This window comes from Acanthopagrus latus, chromosome 5 (assembly GCF_904848185.1).
Source record: "Acanthopagrus latus isolate v.2019 chromosome 5, fAcaLat1.1, whole genome shotgun sequence".
Lineage (NCBI taxonomy): Eukaryota > Metazoa > Chordata > Actinopteri > Spariformes > Sparidae > Acanthopagrus > Acanthopagrus latus.
In genome coordinates this window covers 10549465-10562274 of record NC_051043.1, presented here as the reverse complement: position 1 = coordinate 10562274, position 12810 = coordinate 10549465, and the positions used below count along the sequence as shown (strand labels likewise).

Genomic DNA, 12810 nt, shown 5'->3' with positions numbered 1-12810 from the left:
CAGTTCCAACATGTTTCAACTCTCTAATGTTGAAAATGTGTCATTTTCAAACTTTGTCTATTTTAATTGTCTAACTGAGACTTAACACCACAGTGAGTGGCAGGTTGGACCATGTGTGATACTCCTGCCTCCCCCTTCCATCTCACCCAGCGCTTCCCTCCCCTCTTCTCTTTCTCAGAGTCCGGCCGTCCAGACCAGTCCAGCCTTGCAGAGGAAAGGTGTACTGTGGCTAACTGGTGCTGAGCCTCGATATAATTACAATGCACGCAGGTATGGAAAAGGCACCTACAACTTTTTACAAGGGCCCCCTGGGCTTCAAGGGTAATATTCTCTGTCAGAGCCTTATCACCTCTGCTCCCACTCTCAGCTGGGGTGAGTGCCTTCAGAAGGCCACACCATGATTTTGAACAATTAGTCCACCCTGCTAGAGTCATCAACCAGACCTACCCGTCAGTTCTGATTCACATGCAGAAGCCTATATGTCTGCTGAGGCTGTCATTAAAGAACACTATGAACATGAAACCACTGTGAAACCGTCTGATGAAGTCATTCTGGCTCCTATGTCAAATACATATGAGGAAAAAATACTTCTGTATCACTCTGAGATATGAAGTTTAACATTTTAAAAAGTAATTAATGATAAGTAGCAATTGCCTTTTGCTATGCAGTCTTGTTGCACAATCTCTACTGCAACTGTGAAGCCAAAGCCAAAGGCAAAAATGCCAGAAAAAAAGGCTGTTTTTAAAAAAAAAAAATTCTTTAAAGGCAAATGAAGTTTCATTTGCTCACAGATGTCTCAGAGTGACCAGTTTTTAATTTTCATGAGACTCATTACAGTTTAATTCATCCAGGAACAAGTTACTGTCTCATGATACTAGCGAACGGTGGTGAAACAGGCCGCCAGTCCTTCAGACTGTATATTATCCGAATTTCAAACATTTGACCTATGAACAAGAATTCTGTTCGGATTGACCACCAAAGTAGCAAATAACAAACTGGGTGTTTTAATGCTGCCTCTGATATGTCACACAAGTGAATGTACGCTTTTTGCATATTCAAATTATTTGCCATTGTGTTAAGACAAACGTAGATACACGTCTTAGCCCACACTGCTAGGAGTCATAATCACTGCCAGACTGAGGAAGATTGTCCCTACCACACACACACACACACACACATACACACACACACACACACACACACACACAGGCACAGTTAAGCCCTCCTACCTATCTAACAGTAGCCAATCCTAGTGATTATTAGTCAGGAGTAGATAAACTGTGGTCCAGCCTCTCCCCCGTGTGGAAAAGCCAAGCAGAGGTTACCATTAACCACTGTATCACCGTCTGGCTCCCCTCCTGCATCAGCCAGAGAGTCATGCTAAAACCTAATCTGTTTCCATTTGAGATAATCCATTTCTGCCGGGAGAACTTTAATTTCTAGCACAAACTTAATAAGGTAAAGACAGAAGCACGGTCTAATCAAACGTTTGTGTCTATGTGTTCATATGAATAATTTCAAAGAGTGATAGATGGCTTTTCATCTCGAAATCAAATGGATATAAGACCCGTGAATCTAAAAAACTGTCTGAAGGGTCTCGGTGTGGTGGACCAGACGACTCCCTCACAATATTGACAGAAATATGTTGTTGGAACAAACAGGTCGTGACTCAGTTTCATCCAGAGACATGTCTGCACCACCCTGTTTCCATTGCGCACCCTTGAATATGGCCCGTGCGCTCTCAGGCATCAGCTGAATTCATCATTGTGGCTGATCGATTGCATACACTTTATAAACACGACACACCTAAAGTAAAGAATTAAAATTGGTATAATTTATTTCTCATTTGATTAATTTCTGACTGTTAGATCAGATTTGGCAACCTGAAGTGAAGTCGCGCTCTGTCTGTAATGACAAAGGATCCATGTGATTTCGGAACACTCTGATTGGACGAGATTATACCTCTCGGGCACAGAGCCAAATTAAGTTTTTTTTTTTTTTTTTTTTCCCCTCCTCCCCTCCTCCCCAAGGTGTCTCATTCACTTTTCGGATGGGCACTCTGCCCCTCCTCTCAACCTCCTCCAACACTGACGAAATAACAGTGTGCGTTAGGCAAAATTGAACTTGTTGCTTGCCAGCACTTCACGGTTTCTGTCGCCCCGGTCAGAACCACGAACATCCCGGAGTGGGACTCTGCAACTCTGGAGCATCAGGGACAAGAGAAAGGCGCAGAGGGGAGATAAGTTCTCTTGCGCCGATTTGAAGTGGACATATTTTGGGCACTTTTTACGCACGCATGTTGCGCACTGGGACTAACTGGATTTAAGGACGTTAATCGATATTTGTACATTTTATGGAATAAAACAACTTTAAAGGTAAGTATTTGTCCGTTGTGTGTTTGGACTAAACTGTTATATGAGAGTACTATTCTCAACTAAAGAATTGACTTTTTACGCATTTGTTGGTTTGCTGCTCAACAACATTGTTATAATTTCAATCTAATAACAGATACCGGTACATTTAAGTAAACTTTCCAGCCTAGTAATGATTTAACAGTGCGCGCCCAGTGATGCCGCGGTGTCCTCAGATAACCCACACTGGTGTGTCCCGCCGCGGAGTGAGCCAAGTGAATGGAGAGAAGGAGCGCTGCGGATACAATGTTTTTTCTTTCTTTCTTTCTTTTTCTTCAAATCACACATTAGATTTTGAAATTAGCATATTAAAATACTATCTTATGATGTCATGATTTCCTCTGAGCATCCACAAGCAACAGGTGTTTTTTTTTTTTTTTTTTTTTTCTGTAAAGAAAGAAAGTGAACTAAACTGCACCAGAACCGATATATGAGGGAGCTGAACAGGAGCTGAACTTAAAGGACCGCTGGTTCCAACATTCTGCTACCAATTAAAAGCCCCTGTGACTCATCTTTTTTTCGATTTCCTAGAAATCCATCTCTCGGTGCCTGCAGTTTACTCACATTGTAGAGCAAATCTATATGTTTTGGGCATTTTTAAAAAAACAAATGTGCAGTGGGGCAGTACTATTATTTGTCCTGCACCTTTTTTTTCTCAGATTGTCTCCCCAAAGTCTCATTTAGTTGAGTCTATTAGGGTGGGTCCCGTGACTGGGATATACTGTGGGAGTGCTGGCATTAAGTCAGTCATACCCACTCTGAAATATTTGCGATGATGATCTTTTGTCATTGCCAATTGCCATTAATATGTGAGTAAGTCAGCTCCCACAGCCACCCACCACCTCTGTTGACACAGTGGGTGGAGATGAGGGCGGTGGGCTCTGTGCTCCTGTCTCCAAGAAAACTCTGCATTTCGAGGAACTCAGGAATCTCAATCCCTCAGCCCTGTCACCCATACATTCACTGAAAATATGTAATACATTGTCAATGTCAGACTTTATTCTAACACAAAGGGGATGACAAAAGTATTCTGCAAGGTAACATGATGCGTGAGAGAGATGTGATGGATGTGTTCAGGGGTTCTTTAAGCATCAACATATTTGAAAGAGGGAAGATCCATGTCAATATAGATAAAACTGCTTAATGAATGTTGATTGATTTTGGTAACATTTTATATATATGTATATATATATATATATATATATATATATATATATATATATATATATATATATATATATATATATATATATATATATATATATATATAAAATCAAAGTTGGGTGTCCAAGTGATAAAATGACTGCAGGCTGTGTCTGTAGATAATAATGTTAAAAGATATTTCACACTTTTGCAATGTAGATGAGGAACAGAAGTTCACACTGTTTGATTTTTCTGAAAGGGTCAAACCTGTGCGTAGTACAAAGACTGTCAAGCAAAACGAACACCATAAAAGATGATGAACTAATGCAACTTTTGATTTTTCCAACAGATGTTACTCAATATAAAGCATATCCTGTGGTTATGTTGCCTCTGTGAAGCTGCTACTGCAACAGGTATGTTTTGAAGCCGTAAATGCTTCTCCTTCCTACACCTCCTTCTTTCTCTTCCTCCGTCCGACACAAAGTCATTTGACACGTTCACATTTAGCGGGTGTCTGTACCCTACAGATTATCTGCAGCCAACTGACTGAGAGTGTCAATGGTACCTTTACCATTAAGGGTTCACTTTGTTCGTGGAGTAGGAGACTGCGATAAGCCGCCTCCGTACTTCTACTTCACTCAGTGGCGAAGGTGACAGCGTTGGCCACTGAGGTTTGCATCTTGGCCCCTCTGGCCCCCCTGGCTCTCCTGGCCCCCTTGTTCCTGTCCTTGTCTCTGGGTATGGATGGACACCTTTCAATTAGACCGGGCTCCCAGTCTGGAAATAACAGCTGGTTTCACCCCTCATCCTAATAAGGCCCTCTGTTAAAGCACACACACTGATGCCTTGGGGGCTGTCCCACCACTGTTTCCAGAGCATTCCCCACATTGTTTCCTGTGAGAGCCCCCCAACCCCCCCAAAAAAAAGAAAAAAAAAGAAAAGAAGGTAAATCTGCTTCCCCTCCACAGGCCAGGGTGATTCAGCCAGTTGCCATTCATTTATGTCTGGCGTCCTGTCTGACATCCCCCTTCGCTTTGCCTCATCACATAGAAGTGGAGTGAGAACGAGGTACAGTCAACAGTTTGAACTGTGGACAGACCTCAGGGCGGAGGGGGATTAAGCTTTGTAACTATTAACCTTGTGGGAAGAAGTTTAACACGCTTCATCTGCTTTTCACTGAGTTTACAGCGTGTCTGGTGCTCTCAGAGTAGGGCAAATCTAGCATCAGGAGAGTTTGTTGACTAAATCTGTGTTCTTCATCACACTGTGGACTATATTTCTGAAGTCTCTCCTGATAACAACTATTCACTTTGTCTTGCTTAGCACTGTGTAAGTCTTCGAGAGAGTGTTGTTTTGTATTATTGGATTAAATCAAACATCCTTACCCTGTGCTGCAGTGTAGGTGTGTAACAGCTGTAGAAGGTTTTCAGCTGAGAGTAGAGTGGGAGGTCATGAGACAGGAGATACATGACATTTTTCAGTGTGCAGCTCGCTGATGACATATTTGACTCCTTTGTGTGTGGGCCTACCTGTTATCATCAGTGAGTTAGTTGCTATGTAGGTGAAAGTGGGATCATTTGAAGAGGAAAACTAACGTGCAGATAATTCAGCAGTGGCATAACATGAAGTGAAGCAGACAAGACTCCACTGTTTAACCAGTTATAATCAGCTTCATGCAAACATGCTGCATGTACACTATGGGCAGCGTTAAATGTGTTCCCACACCCATCAATTTAAGGATGAGGTTTGACTTTCCAAGAGCCAATTTCAGGCCATGATGCATGTTTTTTTTTTTTTTATTAGGCTGGGTGTAGTTGTCCCACCCTGTCGCTGCAAATGGGTCGCACATTTTATAGCAGCTACTTGCATCTGTTAGATTGAGAGTAAACAGAAAAGATGAGTATTTGCCTTAAAGAAAAAAATCATAAAGCAAAAAATTAAACCAAAAATATAGAATTGAATGAATCGGCATATGTTGAAGAATGTAACCCTTTTTACCTTTTTGCCTTTCAGCCTCCAACGCATTATCGATAATCAGACCAATAACTGGGTCCCTCTCAGGGAAGGTTAATCTTCCCTGCTTCTTCTCCACCATCCCGACCTCAGCACCGGTCATCGCTCCCAATGGAACAGTCATCTATAGCAGAGATTACCTGCGGATCAAATGGACCAAGATAGAAGGAGAGGTAGAATCCACAGTGCTTGTGGCGCAAAATGGCATCATCAAAATAGGCTCCAGCTACAGGAACCGTGTCTCAGTACCCAGTCACCCCGAGGATGTAGGTGATGCCTCGCTGACAATGGTCAAGCTGCGCGCCAGTGACGCGGGCACTTATCGCTGTGAGGTCATGTACGGCATCGAGGACACTCAGGATACAGTCAACCTTGATGTCAACGGTAAGAGCCATGAACATATCATACTGGAATCCTTCAAAAGACTTGCTTCCCCAAGACACTCTGAATGAAGAGGGGGTTTGCTGCAAAGGCTTAATAATAGTGAAATGCAATACAAGTGGTGATAGAAATGTAAACCATACGAGAGAACTCTGGGCGCCCTTCTGCTTACTTTGATAGCAGCAACTACCCAGTAGTTACGCGGAGTAACCACAGTTTGCAGTAGTTTTTATTTTAGAGGCGATGCACTCTTAAAAAAGAGTTTGGGACCCTGTCCATTACAAGCAGCCATTCCGGGGCCCAAATACAAATGGTATTCCGCATGTGGGTATGCATAACAAAAGCTGTACTTATAACCTCATCGTGAGTGCCACCTTGTCAGTGGGGATTTTCCTCTTGGTGGGGCACTCAGTGGGTGTTACCATATCTTTTTTGCTTTGCCCTCACAGAGCAATATCCCTCATCAAATTTACACAAGTGTTAAATTATGATAATGCATCATAACTGCAGTGCCTTTCAAGCCAAAAGTTATGGTCTCCTTTGGGGGGGGTGGGAATCACCCTTCCTTACCTCCTGTCATTATGTGCATTCTACATGTGCTCACTTGAGATGTGTGCTGGAGTTATAACTCATGTTTTGGGGATGTAGAAAACATGGGTGGGGTGGGGGATACTGGGATAGTTTTGGTTTTCACTGCTTTACAATCTGCACAACCTCTTTTCCAACTATCTGCAATGTTAATTAGGACCATCAATCATATCTTCTGCGCCTGTTTACTGTCCACAAATATGGGGATTTCAGGGCCATGGCATCATTTGCAGTTATCGCGTTCATTTGTGGTGAACTGTGGAGTATTTCGCCTTATCCTCTTGGTTTATTGCAAAGTGTCTCCTTTCCAAAGCAGCTGAGATACTCAATTATTTCTCTCATGGTGTGTGCTTTGTAAGACATTTGCCGTAATTTATAGCACTGAAATTATGATGATGAATTCCAGATCCTAATGTTCCCTAAAACTTCATTATGCTTCACTTTTTGGATGGTCATTTGTTTTTCTTCAATTTGTTGCCAGGTGTTGTTTTTCACTACCGGGCAAGCACCAACAGGTACAATTTGGACTACCAGAAGGCCGTCCAAACTTGCCAAAATGTTGGAGCAACCATTGCTACATATGAACAACTGAAAGCAGCCTATGAGGATGGTTTTGATCAATGTGATGCCGGCTGGATTGCTGACCAGACTGTGAGGTTAGCAATTCAATTCCCTGCCATTTAGTTAGTTCTTTCAAACACTACCCCTCTTTCATTCATCCTTTCCACCCATATTCTTCGGGGGGATCACGGGGGCTGGAGCTGATTCTAGCTAACACTGAGCATGTGTTGGGATACACCCTGAACAGGTCAACAGTTCATCACGGGGCTAACACATAGAGACAAATGACAATTTACACTCTCACTCACATCTATGGATAATTTAGTTACCAAGCTGGAACACCCAGAGGAAACTGCTCACCATAGCAGCACCATGCAGCCTCACACTGCTATGCAATGTTACATATTTGATTGTATGTTGATGTGATGCAAATTTCTTTTGAACAAAGGTTAGATGGTCTAACTCATGTGTTGTAATGTCTCTTTGTTTCTCTGTCTGTACAGATACCCAATCATAAGACCAAGGAATGGATGCTTTGGCAACCTCAAGACTAAACCTGGTGTCAGGACATATGGGACCAGGAAACCCACTGAAACCTATGATGTATACTGCTATGTAGACAGACTTGACGGTAAGTCAACCGTGAAATTAGGCTCTTCTAGTTCTAACTAATGAGGTGTCGTTAAGAGGCATTGACACACCCTCTGGCTGAAATGACAAAACCTCCAAAGTATCACAGTGCCAAAGCAAATTACTTTTACTGCTCAAAAGACCACTCTTAAAATACACTGAATTATTTTGTCAGAATGCTGTATTTGTGACGATGTGGGATCTGTTATATATTTTTCAAAAAGGAATTAGCATTAGAGAGAAGATCCTATTAATGACACAAAAGCAGGAGTTAAAAAATAATTCTCCAGCTAAGTGGTTTTTAAAAAATTCACCAACAAAAATGTGATAATGGGATTTTTAAATGGCTTTGGCACTGCGTGCGAGACGTCTTCTCTTTCCGGCCAAAAGTCTTTTTTCTGTCTGTTCATTATTCTGCCTGTTACTGCTGATAGACTCCACTCCACTCAGAGAGTTTTATGAGCGTTAACATCCCTCTTGACACATCTAAACACCATTCATCCCCCTGTAGTTGCACTTAGCTGGGATTTGTACCGTGCAGCCCTCCATAATACAGTTGTAATTATTTTTGAAGAGGATGCAAATTAATAAGGTGTGAAATTTAAGATATCAGTCAGTGTTGTGACAATCATATTATTAGTGTGACAAGCTGATGTAGACAATGGTGTCAGCCAAAAAAGGTCACCCCGCCCCACAGTCACTAAGGACCTCAAAGATGCATTGTATAATGGGCCATGATGGGTAGGTTTGCTCTTATTAAACTAACACAAACATCACACCCTTGCTTTGATTTACTGAGTGTATGTTGGATCATTATTGTGTGTTTGATTTGGTAGTAGAAAGTAGCATCATAGGCCATTTTTCTGTATTACTGTACTGTTCATTAGATAGATTACAGAAGTGGCAGAGAGAGGGCGATGACATGCTACAAAGGGTTTACAGTATAAGTGAGCTGGGCACACTGGTAACATCAGTAATTGTTATAGACTGCTGCCTACCACTGACACAACAAGGCCCAAGATATTCATTAGTATTATAATGTTAATTCATATAATCTCAGTGTTCTGCCATTTTGTGTGCTAGCAAAAATACTTGCTTTAACTTAACCATAAAAATGGACCTAGTGGCCTCAAAACGCTCACTTAAAATTGGGCATAGTCTGTTAGAGTTTGATGTTTGGATCTAAAATAAGTGGTTACTAATATAACACATGTACTAACTAATGTCATTTCTTTACATTCAAAGCTACTATTGAGGTTTTTCTGTCATACTTTATTAATTCATCATCCTTAAAACTAAAAAATCTCAATGAAATTCCTCAATTTCGATGAAGTGATTCATCACATACTCACTAAATTTACTTTCCTACCGCATTTTTTATCAGGATGAAAAGGTTTTGAAAAAGCCCTCGAGCCCTGCTTACAAATAGTTCATCGATAAATTTGACGGGCAGAAAACTTTACACTAAAATGGACATGTAAAACAGTGAAGTATAAATGTTGAAGGTTTTTTGCGGAGGATTCCATGTCCCTTGTCTGCTTTAAAGAGAGATTCATTTCTGGGTGGATAATCTCAGTGCCATTGTAAATCAATGGGACGAAACCAACATGGGATATTTGAAATGCTACGCCCAAGACTAACTGAAAACATGTAGCCAGTCAGTCATCCTCTCTTGCAATGTTGTTTGTTTTCAATTAAGTTATTGCCTTTTCTAGTCTTTAATTTATATAACCCAGGCTACGATAAATGTTCATAATTGACATATTGCAGTGACCTCTCTGGAGGTAAGATCCTAACACAAACATCATGAAGCAAGGAAACATGGAAGGTGTGATCTTGTTCACTCACCCCGAGGGGAAACCTAATGTTATGCAGTACAGATGCATTCATTGACAGGCCAGGCACATTGTCTGCATTGCTATCCCACCTCAGATTAATATAATGAATGAACTACTGTTGTCCTAAATATGATCGGTGGGAGATGTTTTGGGTCCGTGCCCTGTGCAGCTGTAACTTCTCTCAGCTGTTTTTGGGCTAGGGCTCTTCTGAAAGGTCAAAATTATCTAAAAATCTGTGGCTTGAGATTCCTCCGAATTACCTGCTGTCTAGCTCTCTGTTTAGTGCAAATAATTAGAAAAAGAAATATGAAATGACAGTCCATCTGTTAGTGATACAGCTTTCATTTATGCCAAAGTTTGTAGAAATGTGGACGAACCCTCCGCCTGGGGTCACTGCTTAGTTGGTTTAATCAGATTTTGTTTCCATGGTCATTGGTGATTTCTTATCATGCTGCTTTTGAGTCAGTGCCTTTTGTTCTGACTTTGTTGCATTTTGCCATCTGTGTTTCAGGTGAAGTGTTCTATGCTCCTGTGAGCAATAAGATGACTTTTGAGGAGGCCAGTATGGAGTGTAAGAGGAGGAAAGCTGTCCTGGCAACCCCTGGCCAGCTTCATGCTGCCTGGCGACAGGGTCTGGACAGATGTGACTATGGCTGGCTCTCTGATGGTAGTGCACGACATCCAGTTTCAGTACCCAGAATCCAGTGCGGGGGAGGCCTGATCGGTGTCAGGACCATGTACCGCTACAGAAACCAGACTGGCTTCCCGGAACCAACTAAGAAGCTTGGAGCTTACTGTTTTAAAGGTAAATTCACTTACATCATGTTGCTGTCAGAAGATTTACAGTATGTCACGGAAAAAAAAACATCACCTGCCTATGGCGGGTCATATGGTGTATATGCTTATAGTTTGGTTTAGACAGTGGCAGACGGTGATTGAAGGCACAGAGCATTCCCTGTCAAAACCAGGCCTGGACTGTAAGGAGCTATGATCTCATCTCCTAGTTGCCTCTGCTCCCCCACCCTTTGATTTTCTCCCTCTTTGCACCACTGTAAGCATTTCTACATCTGAACCAGACCAGCATTTTAACATGTTTACAACCCGCCTCAAATTGGGTTCATTGTTTTGTTCAATGTATTTTTTGCTTTGTGATTGTATAGTTTCAGTGACAACAACAACGCGAGAAAAGGGGTGATTTCTTTATGAGCGCTGTGTGTTATGTGCCAGACTACTCATACAGATGTCAGTGTCCAGTTGACCTCACTGTCTCACACTTTAGCTTCCCGCCCATTTTTGTGGCAAGAAAATTAGCCAAGGGGAGGGTAAGCAGTGGTCATGGCAGTTTCTTATTCTAACAGCAGATTAATGACCAACAGTTTGCTTGAGAGTTTGTGGACAGTCTGTATCTGTCTGTGTTCTTTTATTTTTTTAATTATCTTTATTTCTTCCAGCTGGGCTAATCAAGGCTCCTTAAGCCTCTATCCGTATATGACCTCACTGTTGATGTGAAGGAAACTAAAACAGTTTATGTACTTGAGTGCTGTTCCAAATGTCATCATTATTTTAGATAATATTATAAGAGGCCAAATTAATTGTTATTCCAGTCATAACTGCTTCTAAATAAATCTGACAAGCCAAGGTGCTGTGAAGACTCATCGGTTGGGATGTCTATAAACTTTTTTGCACCTTCTGTTGACACACTCGGGTATGGATGGAAAAGACACCTTACTGCAAACCATGGCAATTTCTCACCATGGGCAGACAGGGCCGTATAGCTATGGATCCCTGTAAACAGTGACACTTGATGGTTCACTGGAACTTAGCAGAATTAGGCTAATCCCTCAAAATGTGAGTGTTCTCAGCTAATCAGTACCCCCAGGGAAGACTTAAATGATGGCTGCTAGTTGCCATTTAGAGAGGCAGAGCAAAAGTAACTAATACCACACCTGTCAGCCTTTTTAGCCTCGCTATCTTACTCCCTTTGCGCCTTTCTCATCTCATTTCCGCTGTCAGAGTTTGCCCTCTGTCATTCTCACTTGTACTTATCAGAGCAGACGTTTGGATAATGGACAAAGCTACTACTGGACTTCTAAATTCAGTCATCCTTGGTGACCCTTGACCCGGCCTTTCCATCTTTACAAATGAGAGGTTGGACAGATAAGCCGTCCCCTGCCTGGCCATTTACTGCCCCTGAGCTATGCTAACTCTTGTGGTGATAAGTCCCCATGGAGTTCAGAGGGCACACAAACAGTCCACCCTCACCTCCTCCTCTGTGTATTTCATGTCAACTCTCTCTGTCCTGTTGTATTTACGCCCCCGTCTAAGTGCCTTTCAAGTGTTTGGTGGGACTCACCTCATCATTTCCTGCTCCCCCCCTCCAAATTATATCTTAAAAAAACAGCTATTATGTAAACCTGCATAAGTTAGACTACACAGTAAGACAAAGTAAAAGGAGGTTGGTGCAGAGGGAAAATGGGGATAATTGGGCTCCGGTTGATCTGTGGATCGGCCTGAAGAAAACAAAGGCCTCTGAAACAGCAACAGTTTGAACACATTGGTGAGATAATGCACTCCCTCTGAGAGCAGGCCCCATTTTTTCCTGTTAGGGAAAAACCTGTCTCACACAGAGATAGTTTCATGTAGAAAGAGGGCTAGTACGTAATGGTCTGCAGCTGGCTTTACACAATCTGTCTGCGCCAGTGAGGAAAGCTTTCTAAAGTTGTAACGCTGCTGTTTATGGGTGTGAGGAAATGAAAGAGCATAGGAAGTGAGGGGGGCAGGGAGGAAGAGAAAAGAGAAACATAAACAAGTTAAGGGGATTTACTTATGAATGAAAAATTAAGAATAAGGAGACAAGCTCATTAGAGAGCATTTTAAGACTATTACTTACATATGGAGAAAATGCTTAATGACACGACCAAAGACAAGGAAAAAGTCAGGTGAACTGTCGGAGGAGACACAGTGCAAAGAGAGGACAAAAATAATTCGGACAACTCTTACAAACCCACAACACTGGAAGGAGTTTATATGCTGTTTAATTCCTCTGTTCCTCAGGAAATGTTTAGAGAAAGTGCAGAAAATAGAACCCTTTGAACATTACCTCATCTGCCCTACGCTGAAGACAAACTATCAAATTTCATCAGGTACAAGAGACTATTAATGGAAAATCAGCTTGATAATAATGGCCTTTCTGATACTATAAGATAATTGAGGTCATTTCCAAGCAATTTTAGTGCCGATAAAAA

The 12810-nt window shown here is 41.8% G+C and overlaps 1 protein-coding gene across 1 annotated transcript in view; it reads left to right on the top strand.

The window, feature by feature from the left end:
• Positions 1–272: 272 nt before the first annotated feature.
• Positions 273–12810, top strand: part of LOC119019268 (versican core protein-like) — a 47747-nt gene continuing 35209 nt past the window's right edge. The window contains exons 1-5 of the mRNA XM_037097712.1: positions 273–372; positions 5568–5951; positions 7018–7192; positions 7601–7728; positions 10077–10370. Coding sequence (XP_036953607.1) covers positions 273–372; positions 5568–5951; positions 7018–7192; positions 7601–7728; positions 10077–10370 — 1081 coding nt within the window. The remainder of the gene's footprint in view (positions 373–5567; positions 5952–7017; positions 7193–7600; positions 7729–10076; positions 10371–12810) is intronic.